Source organism: Ascaphus truei, chromosome 11, assembly GCF_040206685.1.
Source record: "Ascaphus truei isolate aAscTru1 chromosome 11, aAscTru1.hap1, whole genome shotgun sequence".
NCBI classification, from domain to species: Eukaryota; Metazoa; Chordata; class Amphibia; order Anura; family Ascaphidae; genus Ascaphus; species Ascaphus truei.
Genome location: NC_134493.1, coordinates 50,994,337 through 51,016,764, shown reverse-complemented (window position 1 = coordinate 51,016,764; position 22,428 = coordinate 50,994,337). Strand labels below are relative to the sequence as shown.

General features: G+C 42.7%; 1 protein-coding gene across 1 annotated transcript in view; it reads right to left on the bottom strand.

Annotated features, from left to right (window-relative positions):
- Positions 1-4,280: 4,280 nt before the first annotated feature.
- The window catches only part of LOC142463437 (cytoplasmic phosphatidylinositol transfer protein 1-like), a 54,792-nt gene continuing 36,644 nt past the window's right edge, over positions 4,281-22,428 (bottom strand). Inside the window, exons 3-10 of the mRNA XM_075566188.1 lie at positions 21,767-21,915; positions 12,372-12,460; positions 10,668-10,675; positions 9,814-9,885; positions 8,079-8,174; positions 6,555-6,710; positions 5,953-6,016; positions 4,281-5,638 (exon numbers count right to left, since the gene is read on the bottom strand). Coding sequence (XP_075422303.1) covers positions 5,352-5,638; positions 5,953-6,016; positions 6,555-6,710; positions 8,079-8,174; positions 9,814-9,885; positions 10,668-10,675; positions 12,372-12,460; positions 21,767-21,915 — 921 coding nt within the window. The 3' untranslated portion in view covers positions 4,281-5,351. The remainder of the gene's footprint in view (positions 5,639-5,952; positions 6,017-6,554; positions 6,711-8,078; positions 8,175-9,813; positions 9,886-10,667; positions 10,676-12,371; positions 12,461-21,766; positions 21,916-22,428) is intronic.

The following is a 22,428-nucleotide window of genomic DNA, read 5'->3' as shown; positions in this document are numbered from 1 at the left end:
GGTGCCCTTTTTCTTTGTAAGGTGCTAAATATTGTGTGTAAATATTGCACCCGACGAAGGGAGATCACGAAACGTTGTGCGTTTGCAACTTGCAAATAAACCACTTTATTACACTATAGTGTCTGGTGTCAGACTTTATTAGAACAGTGCAGCAAGAAGATATCTAGTTTCAGCTTTATACATTGCTGGCTCCATCAGAAGACTGGCTCCGGATAAGCAGTATGCTAATGATCCAGTCCTGGTTTTGCAGTCCTGTTTGCTGGCCAATTAGGAACATGGCTATAATAGAGAGTGATCTTTAAAAAAAAAAAATACCAGACCAGTGTTCAACGTGGTTGTACTTTGCCTTATTTATAAAAGATCTACATTTATACTCGAAGAGCCAGGCATTTGGGATTGTATTTTACTGTGAAAGGGAAGAGGCATTTTTATATACAGCAATTTTCTTTCAAATGAAAGTGCAATTGTATGCACAAGGAAGTGCAAAATTAAAAAGCCGTGATCCCGAAGTTAAAATAAAAAGTAGTGGTGTTGAGTGGGGGGGGGAACAGAAAGTAGTGGTACTCTGCGTAATAATAAGTTGAGAGGGGGCGGAGCACTACCAACTGCCTAAATACCTGGCAACTGTTTGACGTATACACATTGGTTAAAAGAGGTTGGTCCCAAAAAAATAAAATCCTTCCATAACATTCAGAAAAACGAATATCTTTCGTAAGAAAGCCTAAATAAATAAAGGGGCAGACCCATGGCCTTTTTCTTCTCAATAGACCTATACAAAGCCTAAATAAATCTGAGAATAAATGATTATTTAGCCCACATAGATATCGCAACAAGATGCCAGGGCCTCTGGAATCGAGCATCTTTACTATCTTTGTTCCATATGTAAAATAAAATGGCATATCAGGATACAACAAAAGACAGAAAAGCCCAGTATTCAGCAGCCACAGGGTTATATGCAGGATATAAGTATGGCCAGATAGCTCAACCCATCCTCCCTTTTAAAAGCACAACAAGTCCTTTAGTATATTCTTAACTTTATTGAAGGAGTCACAGAAATTAAACGTACTTGTAAATGTTATGAGGGTTGAGAGAGTGCTTCTCTATGAAGGTGCTTTTGTATTAAGGGAAGGTAAAATGAATTGCTTTGCCAAGGAGTAGGTAAGAAGGTGTACTCACTCAGCCTGCCTGGATGGAAAGGAAGTATGTGGTTCCTGTCACACAGGAAAAGTGACCGGAGTGTGCTAACTGTGAACACAGGGGAGTAAGGGAAAATCCATTTAGCTAGGGGGATTAAAGAGGTTGTCAAGGCAACCAGCTATTGGCAGTCTGGATAGGGGAATGTAACTAAAATGTATCAGTTACACAGGCACTGTGTGTTTTCAGACCAGAGAAGCACCCTATATTGTGTTTTTTTTTAATTTTCATATCCCCGGGTAGCCTGGACTGTACACAAGGGAGAGAGCAAGAAGTTTGGGAAGCAGGATATGACACAGAGGGTGTCAGGGTGGAGAATATCGGACAGTAACAAGGCTTATAGGATGCAGGACAGACTTCATGGTGTACATCAAGTATAATGATACACAGGATGCAACCTTACAATGTCTCCACTGTACCCTACAAATTCCAGAGACTTGCGTGCAACTCAAATTCCCTTTCCAGTGAATACTCTCTCATCAAAAATGTGGGGTGCGCAGGATGTCCCAATAGTCTTGGGATACAGTTGCAAAAAGGTTTTTTCCAAAAGTACTGGGGTTCAGAGGATGTGTTTGGGGGGGGGGGGGGGAGGGGGTGAGCCTAGATATGACAGGGTACAGAGTGCAAAAGGGATTCCCTGAGCTGAAAGAGATATGGCAATACAGTATATATATATATATATATATATATATATATATATATATATATATATAAAAAATCAAAAAATAAATAGATGATACCGTTCTGTGGCTAACGAAATGCTTTTATTTGTGCGAGCTTTCGAGATACACTGATCTCTTCTTCCGGCGATGTTACAATGAATGAAGCAAGCAAAAGGTATACTATAAACAGTGTCTCTTGGAATGTTATCTGTGCTTGTCCTTCCCCCGGTTGGATGTGTTTCGTTGTGCTACAATCTCTCACATTTCCACACCTACCCACACCATTTATATCCACTCCCACTTCACACACACCTTTTGTAAAGCACTGTATATACTGTGGGCTCTCCACTCATTTATATTCACACAGATACACACACACACTCTTACATCACTTGCTTTCAGGAACCTTTTGACACCTCTAGCCATAAAACACATCCACACCGGGGGAAGGACCAGCACAGATAACATTCCAATAGACACTGTTTATAGTATACCTTTTGCTTGCTTCATTCATTGTAACATCGCCGGAAGAAGAGATCAGTGTATCTCGAAAGCTCGCACAAATAAAAGCATTTCGTTAGCCACAGAACGGTATCATCTATTTATTTTTTGATTATTGAAGCTCGGCTAACACGGTACTGATACCTCTACATGTATATCTTTTAGAACTGCACTTTGGGGTTTCTAGGGAATGCCTATTTTGGTGGGGTTTCAATTAAGGTCAAAGGATGTGTCTGCTTTTGAGGGGATGCTGCTTTGTGGGCCCCTCTTCTAGCAACAGCACCTAAAGGTCGTCTGCAACCCTATCTTTCATCATTATCTCCCAGCATACAGTGCTTCAACCGAAGCCAGGGATTCTGGGAAACGGCATGCAAAGGAGCAGTGTCACTTTTGCTTCTTATCCTTACATGGAGCCCTATAATCTTATGCCTGCCGCATTACACAGCTTTTCAGCACTGTCTGGGTTAAAGAAGTGCAGAGCCAGTAACCCTGCTCACAGACAGCTTTTTCAACCTTTTTGGTCTCTTCAGTGTGGGGCTGGTTATACCGGCTTTGCAATGTGAAGTTGGAATAGGTTTCAACCTCACATTATATAAGTTATGGTGGGTAAAGAAAGGACAAAAAGAGAATAATCTAGTGACGCTATAGCAGAATCCTGCAATCCATTTAAAATGAAAATGTTAATCATTTATTTTGCATTGAAGACAGTTGCATTCTGTCTTTGCTGTTAAGATTGTATCATAGATTGTAATGTTTTTATTGAAAAAAAAAAAAAACCCCACCGCCTGTGATTAGTTATTAGATTAGTCAGATCCTCATAATTATTACACAATAGATAAAATCGTTCTGACCAAATAACCACTTTTCAAATTTATAAACCGATCAATGATTGCTTGATAAAGAACCTATCATGGGTGGAAACGTTGGCTAAATGGGGGCATAATCATCTTTGTAATTTAAATATATTGGTGGTTCTCCACTTAAGATCCTATTAAATCAAACAAACATTATCCTCAGGGCAAAAATACATATCTGTGCTGATTTATGAATGGATTGATGACGGTCTGATGACGGTCGCATCATGGGTGGACAGATTGATCCATACCAAATAAATATCCAACAGACAAAAAGGTCCAGTGCTACATCTAATTTAACATATTATACTAGCTGATATACCCGGCGTTGCCCGGGATGTAATGTTCTCGCTCCCCCTCCCTCCCTCTCAATTCTTTATCTTACGCGGCATACAGTCTAATAACCTTACGTTACGTATATACTGTAGTATACACACAAATGGGAAAAACCTGCCAAAGTTACGCCCTTGCTTCTTGGTCGGGGGCCTTCGGGATGTCATTAAATGCACCAACCCCCAAGCGAAAAGAAACAGCAATTATTCCAAACGTGCACAAATAAAAACCAACATACATAATAAGACCAGGGAACATCCATATAGCAGAAACCAATGTACAGAAAACAACATGGTACCCAGATGTAAAGTACACCTCCAATGTTAGGTATACTGTATATACTCATAATTACACATAGCCGCAGGTACAAGACCCATGCAGGTAGTTCATTGTATAAGAGATTATAAGCAGCTCACTATAAGTTAACGTGAGCCTCCCTATACCCAATGAAATGGGATCGATTATAGGGAGGCTCACATTCATTTATGTGAACTGCCGATAATCTCTTATACAATGAACTACCTGCATGGGTCTTGCACCTGCGGCTATGTGTGATTAGGAGTATATACAGTATACCTAACATTGGAGGTGTACTTTATATCTGGGTACCATGTTGTTTTCTGTACATTAGTTTCTGCTATATGGATGTTCCCTGGTCTTATTATGTATGTTGGTTTTTATTTGTGCACGTTTGGAATAATTGTTGTTTCTTTTCGCGTGGGGGTTGGTGCCTCTGATGACATCATCAAGGCCCCCCGACCAAGAAGGGGCCAGGGCTTATCTTGGGCAAACTTTTGTGTGTGTATACCATGTAAGTCATTTAAGGTTATTAGATTGTATATCGTGATGAATGTGTAAGATAAAACACTGAAATGTTCATGTTTTTCAATATATTTTATTATAAGACTGGTGTGCCAAAGTATTTGTGCTGTTTTTATGCATTGTACACAGATGTGATGGTGTCTGTGTAGCACCCACTCACTTTAGCAGCTTCTCTCCGGCTGCCTTTACCAATAGCTTAGTGTGCGGTCCTCATCCAATTTTGTTCCAGTATTATAGATCAAAATATTGACCCAATAACGAAAGAAATAATAACCCCTATGATGTTGGAACTGTGACTTGTGATGAAGAACCCTCTCCTGGATGGAAATGTTGACAACAGCAACAATTCATTTTATAATTCAGGTTATTGGGTGATTCCATGGTGACGATCTTGGGCCCACAAAATGGACTGAGATGCTGACTTATTGGGAAAATTAGTCATTACTTTTAATATTCATCACATACTGTATTGGTTTAGTTATTCGCTAATGAGGATCCGATCAGCAAATGTTAGTTTAATGACAAAATAAACAATTACCCCCTTTTGATTTACAAATCGACCAGAGGAGCCTGATGAAAACTGTAACCTGGATGAAAACATTGTTTTATCACCTATGATTTAAACGGTTTGCAGTATTCTTTGTAATGTGTCTGTATTTTGCCTAGTAATATGTTCCGTGTGACTCTAGAGATGTCTCACGTCCAGGCAGCACTAGTAATACCTCTCTTAGATCTTTATCTTAACGATTCTGTTACGCAGAGTGCATCATCTATCCATTTAGAGGTGGCAGTTTTAGAGGTGATGGTCACTCCATGCAAAATAAGCCATCTGTCTGATATAGGTGACCATTTCAAGGGTGCAGGTCTTCTGCATGTAAATGTCAATGTGTTTTTGGGGTGCTCGTTTTTAGCGTGCCATTTCCTGTGCATGAAATGGGCAGTCCACTTGATTTTGAGCGCAAAAGTTGGGGTGTGCCTCTTCCTCTCAGCTGTCTGTGCTTGAGGAGGGCATGTGATGGGAGGGACCATTGATGCTCTCTCTCAGCTGCGGCAGGGTAAGGGTCTCGGGGGCTGAGGTTTTACGGGTTCTCTCTTTGGGGAGGCTGAGGAAGTCGGGGGGGTCGCTCGTGATGGGAGTAGCAGGAGCGCTGCGGGTGGCTGGGCACTGCCCCTCTGTGCTGATGGTGATTGTGGGAGCCACTGGACCTATCTTTTCGTTGGTGGCTGCCTGCGTCTCTTTCTCATACTCCCGCACCTCTTCCATCGTCATCCCTACGAGGACAAAAACAAGGGGACAGTTACACCTTGCCCATTACATACAGAATATGGGTGTACCATTAAGAACTTATTCTGGTGACGATTTTACCGTGGATCAAATTCGTGGGCTCCAGGAGAGAATGTAAATTGTCCAAGAGGTTAGGTCAAAGATTGGGTTAATGAGCAAGAGTTCTTGATCCCAAGAGCCTGCAATCTAATTTTTGGTGCTGGAGGCACGGGGAAATAAAGTAACTAGTCCGAGTCTCAAAGACATTGGGATTTAAATCAGGTTAATCGCCTTCAAAAGGTATAATTGGAGTATAACTCACCATACCACTCGTCAACCCAAGCGAAGGCCTGACGGTGCCCAACCAGTAATAAGTCTCGGATCACCTGACAAGAGAAGGGAGTCTCATGATGGTGGGTGGGGGTCAGGCTGGATGCACATTGGGTAACTTCCAAAGACACAGCCAGCTGTATGCGCACTTGTCACCCTCACTCTCACAGCCAGGCACAATTTCAGGCCAATCAGTTGCACATATGTCTTCAGAGCCACCTAGTAATCCTCATTCATTCTCAGACAAACAGTACATAAAACCACACACAATTTAATGCATTCATTCATTCACACACATGCAACCATGTGCACCACTACCCACACAGACTAAGCATCTAACACACTCCATCTTACTCACACCCGCATTTACATAACCCCTCAACTCACGAAATTACTTACACATCGCGTAACTTAGACACCCACCCCCCCCTTCTTTCACTCTTCTCATCATATACATCTCATCAAACACACGTACGCTGTGCTCATTCACGCACACCAAACCCGATCACAAACACACACCCCATGTCTTACACGCCCGCTCTACCACCCACCACTCATGCACACACATGCCATCAGTTATAATCGGACACTGACCTTGTGTACAAACTGCTCCACTCGCGTCTGTAGCCCCCACACCTCGAACTTGACATTAACCAGTTTGTAGGAGCACATGACTGGCTGTGTTTGGCACCTCCACTCCTCCTGCAGCGGCCCTCGCCCAGTCTTACTGGAGATGAAATGCCGCACATCCTACAACAGAGAAGCGAGAGAAAATAAGACCTCCCAGTGCCTCATCTGTGGGGACTGTCCCAAATATCTAGGTGATAGGGACACCCATCATACAGAAGTGGTATTGCTTTAGTGGCCTATGGATAGAAGTGACACACAATTCAGACACGATTCAATGGGTAATCTCCAATGTAACACCTGTGTCAGTGACTGTTGCTGTCAACATATCATCATGCTATTGTGACATTGCTTGTGGCCCCCTTACAGATGAGAAAAGAGCAAAGAGGAAGATATGAGACACGCTAGTGAATCTGCATTGTTTTTTATTTGGGACTGTAAAATTGTACTGCAATACCAGGACTTAGAATAAATTAGTTACACTTGAATTACATTGTTATACTTAGTTACATAGTGGATGAGGTTGAAAAAAGACATACGTCCATCAAGTTCAACTTACAGTATGCTAAATTTAGACGACAGTTACTTTATCCTATATCCGTACTTACAGTATACTGATCCAAAGGAAGGCAAACACAAAAACCCCAGTGACATATCATCCAACGGGGAAAAATACATTCCTTCCTGACTCCAAGAATTGGCAATCAGATTACTCCCTGGATCAAATTCCTTCCCATGTTTACTTATTTGGTATATCCCTGTATATCTTTCTTTCTAAAAAGATGTCAAACCTTTTTTTGAACATATCTATTGTATCTGCCATCACAGTCTCCATGAGTAATGAATTCCACATTTTTACTGCCCTTACTGTAAATAACCCTTTCTTTGTTGCAGGTGAAATCTCATTTCCGCAAATCTGAAGGGATGACCCCATGTCCTTTGTACTGCCCTTGGGATGAATAATTCTTTTGAAAACTCCTTATATTTTCCCTGAATATATTTGTCTATAGTTATCATATCCCCTCCTAGACACTTCTTTTCTAATGTAAACAAATCTAATTTAGCTAGTTTCTCCTTATAAGTTAAATTGCCCACCCCCTTTATTAATTTGGTGGCTCTTCTCTGCACTTTCTCTAGATCCATAATGTCTTTTCCATGGAGTAATGCCCCAAATTGTACGCCATATTCCAGGTGAGGTCTTACTAATGCTTTGTAAAGGGGCATAATTATGTTTACTTCCTTTCCATCCATTGCACATTTAATGCAAGATAAGATCTTGTTTGCCTTTGCAACTACTACATGACTTTGGGCACTATTCCTGGCTAAAAGCACTCCTAAACACTAAATACTGGAATTATACTGGTAACTGGAATTGCCATGAGTTTGTACTGGTTAAATTGGGATTACTCTAGCACTATACAAGTGACCCTGGAGAAAGTATGGGTTTGCACAGGTTCGTGCTGGCTATCATGAAGGAAGCTCTCCACTCACCTCCGTGCTCTCGTAATATCTCTCTGGGATCTCATCTAATGCAATATCCAAAAATGAGACCTCATGTGCTTCGTCTGCTGGATCTGTATTGAATATCTGGAGAAAAAAGACCAACATAAGCCTGTGCCCAATAACCTACAATGTAACACTTTACATTAATATTTGACTCCATACAGTGACAGATACTTCACAACGTACTACGAATCCCCTATACAGTGATAGGTGCTCTATAATTGACTATGTAACCATGTACAAGTATGGGGTACTCTATAATGTATTATGTAGACCCTATCCTATAAAATGATATGTACCCTATAACTGACTATGTAACCTGGTACAGAGAACAATTCCCAAAGAAATATCATAGAGAAAAGAGACTGCTTCTCCAGGTAATCCACAAAGACTATTGTCCTACGGATGACGCCCAGACTAAAGAGACATTTCTAGGAGAACCTCAAGTGTAATGAGACTGGTCATATACTGTAGAATATGAAATTATACAGCCTGTTCTTCCATAAATAGGTACAAGGAATTCCTGCCAGATACCCAGAATCTTGAAATCTATCCTAGACAATGGTAGGCTAAAGAGACTACCCTCCCAGTAAAACACCTACTGCTATAGAGTACTCTCTCCCACAGAAGGCCAGACTAAAAATACACCCCTTACAATCAGTGTAGGAATACTACCCACAAAGAGAGACTTCCAGGATCACAGCTATTCTCCCCACCAGATAATGCAGGCCCCCTCCAAGGAAAACCTCCCATGCAGAGGGACTGCTGACTCAAGCAGACCACTACTCTGTAGAGACCTTTCTCTCTTGGATTATCAGACTAAAAAGGCCTCCATGTCAAGAACACGGACCATCTGTCTCTAGAGAGACTTTCCTTGTATAAAAAGAAACAAAGGCTATGGAGACGTCACAATCAGGAAAATCTACAGTTTCAAAAGATTCCACGTTTAACTAGACCATTAAAATCTAATTCTTCTACATAAGGCAACAAGACTAACGACCCCACTTTCCGGATTATGAAGAGATCTCCTGCCCAGAGAGACTTCCAGACTTCAGAAACAATTCTCCTATACAAAGATAGCACATGAGGAGATCCATCTGTCTGAAAAACCTCTAGGAATAAAGAGATCTCCTGCCAGATAAACTACCTAGCTCAGGAGATCCTTCTTCCATGGAAGACCAGCTGACCAGTGAACGAAGTGCAAATGATGCAAAGGTTGCAGAGTGCAGCAGCTTTATTAAATGATAAAATCACTCATCTATTTAGCTTAGTCCAAATGACTGGTAAATGCATTTTAAATTAGGCACAGTACCACTACTGTTATTAAACCACATTGACCACAGAAGCAGACTAAAGAGATTCCTCCCAGAAAACATTCTTTAAGAGACCAGAACACCAAATAAATACACTACAGACCCCCTTCCAATGAACTTTATTGAAGAGACTTTGCCTATCAAGGTACAGTGCCATGGAATACACAGAACCCCACCAGACTACGGAGACCTCAAAGAGTCATTCTGCTGTCACTAGAGATTGAAAGCTGATGCTCTGCGCCTCTATGCTTGTCTCCATGAATATTGTAGTTAATTGCCATGTATGCCCCCAGACACCTCCAATGAAATGCTGTTCCATCCAGACACTACCTTTTTTACTCATTGGCCTATTATAGATGGAAGAGGCTTACCTCCACCACAGAGAGAGCACCAGCAGAGACGCAACTTACACTGTCATTGTCCCCGCAGTCATCTGAATATCTTGTCTCAATGTGGATAGAGAATTTGGGAAGGAAGGAGCACTGCAGAGGGGAGAGAATAAGTTCCATATTTACAATCCACGCCCAGTTCTGCTGAAAGAAGCAATCTTTTGAGGGTTTTTAGATCTTGGGGCCTCCCATACTGGAAGGCTCCCATTTCCTCCCCCCAAACAATGACATTTTATAGCCCATAGCCAACATGACCCAATGAGCAATTTTCTGCCAGCTGGCCAATCTGCACAGATGATGTCATAATTAGAAGCAGGTTTGTGTTGTTCTGATTTTTTTTCATATATAAATAACATTACAAATCCCCATCCTGGCTCTTATGAATGTTATATATAGCCTGTCTTTCATAAGGATAAGGAGGTAGGGTTGCCAGGTGTTCAGTACTGAACCGGACTGTCTTGTATTTGGACACTCTATCCATTAAAAAATGAGAGGTACTACTGGACATGTATGTGTCCGGTATTACCTCTCTGGACATAGTTACCTGACCGGCTTGGGTGGCAGTGGGATTCCCCTGAGCAGGGAGAGAGCAGGGCTGTTACGAGGGGGCTGGACAGCTTCCTCCATCCTGATTGGCTACTGCTGGATAATGGTGCCAATCAAGAGGAGGTGTCAGGTGCCTGGGGGCCAAGGAGAGGAGGAAACAGCATGGAGCGGAGAGAGGTGTGTGTGTGTGTCTCCAGTGCGTCGCACCATAAACCAATTTATCAAGTATTTTTGGATAAGCCACTTGGCAACCCTATATGGGCAGTGTGTGAGTCAGTCTGACAATCTGATTGGCTGTGGAAGTAACTATATGTAAATAATAAATTTACCGTATATTCTGCAGCCAGCGGAAAATATTCAGTTCCAGGGAGATTACAGAGATGGGTGTGAAGCAGGCCGCAGGGGAGGAAAGGGGAGACAGGGAGAAGTTACAGACATTAAAGCAATTGGGAATGAGATGATAGGAAGAAGATAGAGGGAGACAGGAACCAGCAGGAGAAAAGGGGAGAACAAAATAAAGGAATACAAAGAGGGGAAAGGAAAGAAGGGAGACATACAGCATAAAGAAAATAAAGAACATACTCATTTTATTAACTGAAAAAAGTAAGTTATACAGTATCTCTAACTTTCCAGGAGTTGCAGGGCAGGTATAACTGTAGAGGGAGTTTTGTAGTAAGTTATAGCGTACATGGCACAATATAGGTGATACATTGTAGTTTATAGCATAGTATAGGGGTTACAGTATATAATATGTTATATGGTATTTGTCACTATTTAGGGAGAGATCACACACAATAGGTTATGGGGTACCTGTCATGGTAAAGGGGTTGTATAATAAGTGATAGGGTACCTGTCATGGTATAGGGTACCTGTCAGTGAATATACAGTAGGTTACTTAGTAAGTTAGCACTGTGTGCTCATTTGCATGGCATTTCCCAGAATGCAGGGGAAGCACTATATGCTGAGGGATAATGGTGAGCAGCAAGGCTGCAGAACCCTCCTAGACATGTCAATGTGCTCACAACGCAGGGTTGCCAGGTGTCCGGTTTTAAACTGGACAGACCGGTATTTTGCTGATCTGTCCGGTAAAAATGAGGGGTAATACCGGACATGTATGTGTCCGGTATTTGCCCTCTCTGGATGTGAGGGCAGCAGGAGAAGGGGGTGAGGGGGGGGGGGGGGGTGAAGGTGAGGGATGGGGCTGAAGGTGAGGGAGGTGAAGGTGAGGGGGTGTGAAGGTGAGGGAGGGGGGGTGAAGGTGAGGGAGGGGGGGTGAGGGAGGTGAAGGTGAGGGAGGGGGGGTGAAGGTGAGGGAGGGGGGGTGAGGGAGGTGAAGGTGAGGGGGTGTGAAGGTGAGGGGGGGGGGTGAGGGAGGTGAATGTGAGGGAGGGGGGGTGAAGGTGAGGATTAGGAGGAGGGGGGTGAAGGTGAGGAAGGAGGAGGGGGGGTGAAGGTGAGGGAGGAGGAGGGGGGTTGAAGGTGAGGAAGGAGGGGGTGATGGTGAGGAAGGATGAGGGGTGGTGGTGTGAGAGGATGAGGGGGGAGAGGATGAGGGGTGTTGCAACAATCTTGGAAGTAGTGGGAGAGAAGCATTAAGATCAGTATAGCTCGTCCTGTATGACTGCAGGTATTTTATTTATAAATTATCTGACCGTTATGTCATTTTTTTTCTAAATTTCACTCCCAGTTTGCACCAATTTGCACCATTTCATATTCTATTTCGTAAAAAATGCTGGGAGGGCGCTCAAACCCCAAACCCCTTCCCCAGACTTGTTTTACGGAATAGAATATGAAATGGTGCAAATTGGTGCAAACTGTACGTGCAGTGAAATGTAGAAATAATTACATAACGGTCTGAGAATGTATAAATAACGCATACCTCCCCACCGACTTTTCGAGCGCGCCGCATTTTTCACCGCTGTGTCCAGTATTTTTTGAGAAGCCACCCTACTCACAAGTGATGTTTTATTTTTTTTAGTAAGTTATAGAATACCTGAAACTGTATAGAGGTTACTTAATAAGTTTTAGGGTACCTGTCACAGTATAGGGGTAGTAATTCCAGGCTTTCTCGCAGACGTAGAATATTCGGGGGACAACGGCACGAGCCCAGCTGGGTAACTTGCTGCAGAGAGAAGCAGACAGGACAGGTTGCAAGACGTTACCTGTGACGCTACCAGCTTTCAATGACACTTGTAGGTTACCTACTCCTCTCTTCAAACATTGTGTGTACATATGTATATCTGTATTTATGAAAAAGTAGTAATAAGTGCTAACATTATGTAGATGCCTCAAAAGATAGTTAAATACAATTTTAAATTATAACACAACACATATCAATCATAAAATATGAAATAAAGTCTTTGTAAAGTCCTGAAAAAAAAATTGCCGCCCCATGTATTTAAAGGGTGTTCCAAGTCCCTGTGATAATTTGATGAAAAAGAAAGCCTTGTGGCTTTTTTTCCCCCGTGGATATATGCGGATGGATGTCCTGGTGGAAGGAGGGTCTTTCGCAGTCAGCACGGCGCAGTGCAGCTATGGAAGGGGAGCGATCGGGAGTCTTCTGGTGACGTCACAAAGGCGACTCTACGCGTTTCACTAAGCGTGTGGCTTCGTCAGGAGTCGCTTAGTGAATTGCGTAGTCGCCTTTGTGACGTCTCCAGAAGACTCCCGATCGCTCCCCTTCCATAGCTGCGCTGCACTACGCTGCGCCATGCTGACCGGCGAAAGAAGCTCCTTCCACCAGGACATCCACCCGGGTCCCAACAGACGCTTTTTTCTGGAAGCAGTGTGCTGCGACTGCGAGGTCTGGAACGGAGGCAGCGGGGAGTAAGCAGGCCGGTGACATCATCATTTTTATGTGTCTGATATATTTATGACACTGTGTAAGTGTTGAATCTGTATTGCCTTTATTAAATTGTCTTAATGTACTGGATTACGCTATGGATATCTTTCTCTTCTAATCCTGACTGGTGATAATTCCTGATTGACATCGCATCACATTGCATCAGATTGTCCCGACTGGGGTTCCAGCTTCATTACACCAGAGTCAAGCCCAGTGCCACTGATCTCTGAAACGCTTTACTTTTGATTGAAACCACGTGAGTCTCACACTTGACAGAGTTTCTACAAATTCACTTTCTATTTTGAGGACTTTATTTGCACTATGTTGCGTTCCTATTTGCCTTTTATTACATACTAGCTGAGAGACCCGGCGTTGCCCGGGATGTAATGTTCCCGCTCCTCTCTCTCTCCTCACCCCTTCCCCTTCTCTCTGTTTGTCCCCCCATTCACATGAATCCAGTCGTCCCCCCTCCCTCCTTTACAGCTCTGTTTGTCCCCCTTTACAGCTTCATGCAGTGTGTGTGCGTCAGTCATTGTGTGTGCGTCAGTCATTGTGTGTGCGTCAGTCAGTCACTGTGTGTGTGTGCGCGCGCGTCAGTGAGTCTGACACAGAAACACAAACACACACACAGACTGACGCACACACACACACAGTCAGTGTGTGCGTGTGGGTGTGCGTGCGCGTCAGTCAGTGTGTGCGTGCGGCAGTCAGTCAGTGTGTGTGTGTGTGCGTGCGTCAGTCACTGTGTGTGTGTTTGTGCGTGCGTGCGTGGGTGTGGGGGTGTGTGCGCGCGCGTCAGTCAGTGTGTGTGTCAGTCAGTGTGTGTGTGTGTCAGTGTGTGTGTGTGTCAGTCAGTGTGTGTGTGTGTGTGTGTGTGTGTCAGTCAGTGTGTGTGTGTGTGTGTCAGTCAGTCAGTCAGTCAGTCAGTGTGTGTGTGTGTGTGTGTCAGTCAGTGTGTGTGTGTCAGTCAGTGTGTGTGTGTGTGTGTATGTGTCAGTCAGTGTGTGTGTGTGTGTGTGTGTCTGTGTGTCTGTGTGTGTGTGTGTGTGTGTGTGTGTGTGTGTGTGTGTGTGTGTGTGTGTGTGTGTGTGTGTGTGTGTCAGTGTGTGTGTGTCCGTGTGTGTGTGTCAGTGTGTGTGTGTGTCAGTGTGTGTGTGTGTCAGTGTGTGTGTGTCAGTGTTTGTGCGCGCCAGTCAGTGTGTGTGTGTGTGCGCGTCAGTCTGTGTGTGTGTGTGCGCCAGTCAGTCTGTGTGTGTGTGTGCGCCAGTCAGTGTGTGTGTGTGTGCGCGTCAGTCAGTGTGTGTGTGTGTGTGTGTGTGTGTGTGTGCGTGCGTCAGGGTGTGTGTGCGTGTGGCTGTCAGGGGTTGTGTGCGTGCGGCTGTCAGGGGTTGTGTGCGTGCGGCTGTCAGGGGTTGTGTGCGTGCGGCTGTGAGGGGTTGTGTGCGTGCGTCAGTACATGTGTGTGTGTGTGTGTGCGTGCGTCAGTCAGTGTGTGTGTGTGTGTGTTTGGCGGCAGGGGCAGGAGGGCCGCGCTTCCCCTCCGTCCGGGAGCCGGTGCAGGGCGGCGCACGTGATGGGGGGGTACGGGGGGACAGAGTGTGTGTGTGTTTCTCCTTTGGCCCGTCACTCCGCCTCAGGCCAATGAGAGGTGTGCGGGGGCGGGCGGGCCAAGGGAGCAATCTCATTGGCCTGGCCCAAGGTCCAATGTGATTGCCGCTAGGTACACAGGGAGACACATACAGACACGGACACATATGACGCTTTCAGAAATATATAGTATAAGATAAGATTGACACCTGCGCTCCCCTGCACCTTGAGACATTCATCGATTGAAGTGGAGTCTGCAGACCATTCACTTTAAGGGTTTTTGAGCAGCATCATTTTATATTTTATTTCACTATACCACTATTTACTATATATCATTTACTTTTTTTGGCACCTTAAATTTTGGTTTCCATGTTACACTTATATTAATTGCACTATTAAGTGTCTTCTATCACTGCGCCCCCACCCTTTGCATTTTGTTAATGCTGGATAACGCAAGAAACAACCCAGAAAATAATGCGTGCTAAAGAGATACATTACCGTTGTTAACACGTGTTACCATTGTTTTCAATGAAGCCGCTGCGTTTCGTGTTGAATATTACATGACATTGCGTTGACGGGTGCAATAACGTCTGCTACATCTGTATAAACAGGTCTATAGTCTTACACCATTATACCATTGCTGTCTAGGTCCGTAGACTAAAATGAGTGCGGTTTGGGGAATATGGACCCGCCCAAAAAATGACATTTTGATGTATAAATTCTTACAGTTTTGGAGCAACAATGATGCTCACTAAGTAGCACTTTCCTCCTGTGTCTCTGAGCGTCTGTATCAATAGTCGTTCTATTTCGCCCCCGTGTGCGTCAGCGTGTGGTTTGGTGTGTGCCAGTAGTATTGTCATGACGCTCAATACGATAATGGGACTGTATGCATCTACGCGCGTCACTCTTTAAACTTTTCAAAATCTCTGCCGGGCCTAAAGAACACAGGCTAACAATCTGCGTCAAACGAGTTTATTTTTTACATTTGACACAAGCAGGAGAAGAAAAAATGGTTCTATGAGTCATAGATTTGCCCTGATACATAACCCCATGTTATATCATTGATTAGCGAGGCATTCAAGCCTGCACATTCATTTCTACAGTGATATATACAACAATACTAAAATCTGCTCATTGTAAGTATTTTTTCATCTTATTTTTACGTTGATCCTGAAAATGCTTGTTTATTTTTTTTTTGCCTTTATCTCTTCCTTATCCTGTTCCCTGTCCAAGTTGGTTGTCTGACAAGGATAAGTGTGAATAAATCTGATTAACCTTATGAATAAGGATTGACAATTCACCCCGCTAATACCCATGGTGAAAACAAAGGGATTTTAGGACTTGATGTAAAAATAATTATATCTTCAGATATTCCAGAGACTGAAACCGAGAGAATCCATAGCCTGATTTTTGTTCATTTTAAATATTGATTTTTTTGTGTATAATTAACAATTTTCCAATATTACACTACATTTACTTATTATATGGCTATTTTACTTACTATTACGTATATAGAAGGAGTTAGTAAGTAAAAATAAATAAAAAAGGACTTATTTCGTGCAAAAATATGTATTAAAACATGTACAGTATTGAACAAATATCCATCACAGATAGAGAAAAATACAAAGCCTGACTTCCAGTATCACCGCAAAGCGTCTCTCAGGTGTCAGCCTTAGTATATTTCTCTATCTGGTAAAGGCGTTTTCTCTGTACCATTGTACCCATCTTTATCCTAACCGCTATAATTACTGAGGTTAACTCTTTTGATTATGCCTAAGGCTGCGTTTATAGTAGGCACGCGCCCGACAGAGAGCATGCCGTCACGCGCGCCTGTCGTTCGAGCGATCCCTGCACTGCGGTCTGAGGCGACGGGGAGGGCGTGGTGTATGCGTCACTAGGCTGGTCCACCCTGATTGGCTGAACCGCTCACGTGACGCGAAAAGACAAAATAATTTGTTGTTTTTTTAAATCTGCCGCGCGGTGCATCGCTCACGCGGTCGCCTGCACTCTAGGCGGCCTCATAGCGGTCCTGCATTTTGTTCGCGACGCTCGCACCATCGCACACGCCTACTATAAACGCCGCCTGAGACTTGTTAGTCCTATTGTGAGAGATATTTGTTCAATACATATTTTTCATATGTTGTCCTTTTTTATTTATTTTGGTGCTTAATATTTTTAGGCAGTGAGACCGTTTGAGTCATTTTCACCCCATATACTTTACCTTTTATTTCACCGTGTTTTACCTTTTTTTTTTTTACTTCGACTGGGACAGCTGTGGGAATTGATTTTGTTTTTTTCTTTCATAAATATATTTTACTTACTATTGTCACATAAATAGAAGAATTTATAGTTTAAAGGTTTCTTAATATGTATATTAGTTTTTTCTTGTATAGTGCGGAGCATGCACGCAGCGCTGTACATATAATTTCTGCAGGTCCCTGCCCCGTGGAGCTTACACTCTATGTTTTTGGTGCCAGAGGCACAGGGAGATAAAGTGACTTGCCCAAGATCACTAGGAGCTGACATTGGGAATTGAACCAGGCTCCCCTACTTCCAACTCAGTGGTGGGTGAGTGGAGTTGGATGGTGTGTGTATGTGTGTATGTATATATGATGCATGGATGGTGTGTGTGTATATATACTGTATATATGATGCATGGATTCCAAACTCCTGTGCTTTCAACTCAGTGGTGTGTGTGTGTGTGATGCATGGATAGTGTGTGTGTATATACAGTATATACGATGCATGGATGGTGTGTGTGTATACAGTATATACTGTATATATGATGCATGGAATCCAAGCTCCTGTGCTTCCAACTCAGTGTTCTGTGTGTGTACACACATTACTAGTAATAATTACATTTCTTTCATTATTGCCTTTTCTTTTACCTGATTTGTAATGTTTTTTTGAAATATCAAGAAATTATATATATATATATAAAAAAAAAATCATTAAAGTAAAGGCATTAATTACCTAGACTGGATTTATTAACCCTTTTACTGCAGGAAGGGGACAGCAATGCATTGAACAGCCACGAGATGCAGCCCTCCCGACAGTGAAAGGGTTAAACACACGTCACTGCCGCGAGCTAACTCTGATCATGCAGGATTAGGGAAAACACATGATTTTCTACTTTCTCCTTGATCAATGTTCTTCTCACCCCCCCACCCCCGTCTTAATGAAAGTCAATGGGAGATAATAAGATCTCACACATTTTTCTCCCTTAATCTCGCGCATTGAAGCATCCGCATGTTGGTCATTAGGAGCTGGACCCCTTCATGCGAAGTCTGAATAAGGAGACTGATGAGACGGGGGGGGGGGGGAAGTCAGCAGGAACCCACTTACTGTTGCTATTAATAGAAAGAGAGCAGAATACTGTGAGATGGAAGGTGCTAAAAATAACCTCCCAACGCTGTGCGCCCCCTCCCTCTCCCCCCCTCCTGCCCACGCCTCCCCCCTGTGTGTGTGATACTCATACCTGGATGGCAATGAAGACTCAGAAGCAGAGAGAGTGGGGGAGGAATATACAGTAGGGTGGGAGATAGGATGGTGCATCTGATGTTACATCACTGCATCACAGCAGTGAATCTGATGTTATTCCGCAAACAAATGCCATTTTATGTACTTGCTCACAGATTTAGAAACCTTATTGGCGCTGAGGCGACAGGATTATTTCTTATTATTATGCTTCTTAATATTGGGTATTGTTATAGCCAAGGCGCCAGCGCGTTCTGCAGCGGCGATATACAATACAATACAATCTGTGGCAGAAGTGGGCGATCAGAGTACCACTGCTTTTTTTTTTTATTTGTACACCCAGCATCCCACGACTTTTGCATTTCTCACACCACAAACGAACAGCACTACTTTATTATTTCTACGGCCCGCACACTAAGAACAAGTCTGCTCCATCTATTTATAAATCAAATAGCATGTTGGAGAGGTGCAAACGGGAGGTGTGTGCAACGCGCAGGGCAAAGAGAAAATAAGTCCCTTATTCACTGCACTGAAAATCCCAATTAAAAACCCAACATGAAATATACTATAAGAAGCCTTTTTTTTTTTAAATATATATATAGTTAAAAGGAACTGTGAAGATCTAGCACTGCCTGTAATCTGTATCTTTTGTCATCATCAACATATATTTGTCATATCTAGAATCTCATTTTCAACATTATTAGCACAAATTTGTTCTTTGTTTTCGTTTGGTTTTAAAAAAGGAAAGACATGTTTGACCTTTAACTGACCTTACATCGTTAGTCTAATCTTCAAAATTGGAAGTGAGGGAGATAAGTATTAGCAGAGCCGCTCTTTCTAACCAATGTGTATCTTGCCCGGTTACTTCCTTTGACATAACCCTTATGTTTTAATCATTGTTTTATTTACCCCTCCACCCCACAAACCAAGAAAAAGAAATATCATTTTCAAATATCAGTTCCTTTGTTGTGGGTTATACATAAAAAAAACCCCATCTGTTTGCTCTCTTGGGACCAGTCCCTTGTTATCTCACTATAAATATATAATCATTGTATGCTACTAGAATTGCTAACCCTGATTATGTATTTATAGTGAGATAAGACTGGAACAAAGTGACTGATCCCAAGTCTGCTAAAGATCTCTATTAAGTGAAAAATAATGATTCTTTTTCTTTGTGTCTGTGTGTGGTGATAAAGCATAATAAGGGCTAATATAAATCCACACCTCGTGCACAACCAGAGTACCACTACTTCTTATTTTCATACCCAGAGTACCACTACTTTTTATTTTCATACCCAGAGTACCACTACTTCTTATTTTCATACCCAGAGTACCACTACTTTTTATTTTCATACACACTATGTTAATTTTACAAATTCCACTTTCTTATGAAAGAAAAGAGGATTGATTTTAGAGAAGCCTATTCATAAAACACAGAGAAAACTCATTTTAAAAGTGCAAACTACACACTAATATTAAATCTATATTAATAACCTAATGCTCCCACAAACGAGTATAGGTGTATAAATGTGAATATGGTTAGTCCTCCCATACCAGATGCTGCTGGTACAAACAGTCTCCAAACCATTCTAAACAAGTAACAAGTATTAAGTGCAAACTGAAGAACAAGATGATTCTGGCGCAGCAGCCAAAGAGTGGGTCCCAAACAAAGGTGTTAAAAATAATTCTTTATTGATCCATCTAAAAAAGTGGAGGCACTAACCCTCCTACGTGTTTCGTGTTCCAAAAAAACACTTCATCAAGGAGTATATATTGTACCAATAGTGCTTACTTATATACACATTCAAATGCCCCGTTTTCGCGCCAAAATGACGACGTAGGACCGCCCACAATGCGTGATGACGTCACGCGCTCATCGGACACCCCCCCAGCCACTCCAAGGCCAAACAGAGTAATAAAACCCACTCCCTCACAAAACAACATGCCTGAGAATACTGCAGAGGTATCCCCCATGTGTCCGGCAACCTGGACAGAGGTATAGTTAATAATAAACTCAACTGTGAAAATTACCCGTGCTGTGAAAAAGTCAAATATAAATGTATCAAATCAGATTGGTCTCCCAGAGCAAATCATTCACTAGTGATTCACAATAGGTCTGTGGTACTCCACTCACTGCACCATTCCTTATACTGTCCAAATACCAACGCGTTTCGCTTAGCTATATAACTATGTATAGTACCACTGCCCGCACACAAGCAAGTGAATCACAAGAGGATCCAAATTTCCGATAAAGAATGTACAGAAGAAGGGTGAATAGAGCGATGCTCAAATACTGTGTGTGCACACAAATATCTTCCAATATAAGCACATAAGTCCAGAGAAGGAACACTGTATAAATCCTTAGGCTGATATATATAGCTTCATCATATACAGGGAGGCAAGAATAAAGACCTAGCGGTCAGTCTGCATGACTACCGCATATATGGTCAGTATTGCACATCCCATCAGATTAGCATAGGGACCCCATGGATATAACAGGTAATAAAATAAGGGCTTTGATGCCCATTACCTGTCCTGAGGACGAGCTGGAATCCAAGGTGCCAAAGCCAAATGAAGGTTCCTCAGCGTGCACTCCTGATGTAGTAGAACCACAGAGATGAGGGAAAGCAAAGGATGCACTGCAAACTGGATCACTGTATGAAAAAATACGGGGCAAACTCCAGAATAAAATCGAGGGTTATTTATTAATAAACTCACTCATGGGTGTATACAACAGCCGCACCAACGCGTTTCGTCCAGTACAGTACTGGACGAAACGCGTTGGTGCGGCTGTTGTATACACCCATGAGTGAGTTTATTAATAAATAACCCTCGATTTTATTCTGGAATTTGCCCCGTATTTTTTCATACAGTGATCCAGTTTGCAGTGCATCCTTTGCTCTCCCTCATCTCTACGATAAAGAATGTAGCAGAGATTAGGTGAATGAAAGGTTCTTGATGGAGCAGAAACGCTGTACCCGCTGCTGCTTCACCAATAGATCACACGTTAAATGATTCTTGAGTAGAGCTCTACCAAGTTTCTTTCAAGGGGTTAATACCTACTTAATTTCTCCATGTTGCAACTTTAAGCGTTTTTATTTTTATCCCTATTGTTACTTTTCATTGGCCCAAACATTTTTCTGCGCAGTAGAGATTAGGTACCTGTTTGAAACTGTAGGCTTTAACGTAATCGGAAAGACTTTGAGAGGGGGAAAAAGAGGAATAAACACAGCCCGTGGATGGGAAAGTAGAGACTGAACCTGGGACCAGGGGTCAAAATGTTGGAAATTCACAAATCTGACAAATTTCCATTGATTAAAAAAGTTTGTTATGGATAGAGTGTGTGTGAAGACGGGTGGACAATTGTGAATAATTCAAGTTGATGGTGTCTTCTGGTGCCCCTTAGTAAATATGGACCAACTTCTAAACCCCTTCACTGCTAGATAGCGCGGCAGTAAAAGGGTGAACTTTAGTAGCGAACGTCCCACCTCGCCCATTTCCATCTGTGGGGGGTCCTCTCACCTGGACAAGTGCACTCGTTTCTCTGTGTACTGCCCGGAGCCATGAACGGGATCATGATGAGCTCTGTTCTCTATCACCTGTACTCCCTCCCCTCTGTCACTCTCCCGGTGGCTGTGCTTGCTGATGGTATACAGCTGTCCGATTCTGTACTGTAAATAAGAGAGAGAAAGTGAGATAGGCAGAGGCAGGGTCCAGATAAGCCAAAATGTCACACGTAAATTTGGCTGGTGTTGGACAATCACTACCAGAGCCACCATCTTTTTCAGTCATTTAAAATCACCAATTCCCCGGGATTTCCCCTAATGACATTAGACAGTAAATAACACATACTGTGCATGGCACCTTTCCAAGACCAGAATTTACCTAAGGTGGATTGTTTCACGCCAATTTATCAGCCTATTCACTGAAGCCATATCACCAGCGGTAAAGCAGTGATAAAGTGCTTTTTACCACAGCGATACTAGAGCAATATTCTTAATGCAGTGTATGCAAACGAGCATGCAAATAAATACTTAATGCCCAACTACTTATTCAAGTTATTCACTAAACTCCAATAGCTGCCGATGATTGAAATAACACCAATTTATATCACCTACCGTAGGATGGCGTTAGTGCTATTTTGCTTGTGTACTGTATATAACAGCCACTATATACATAGGCAA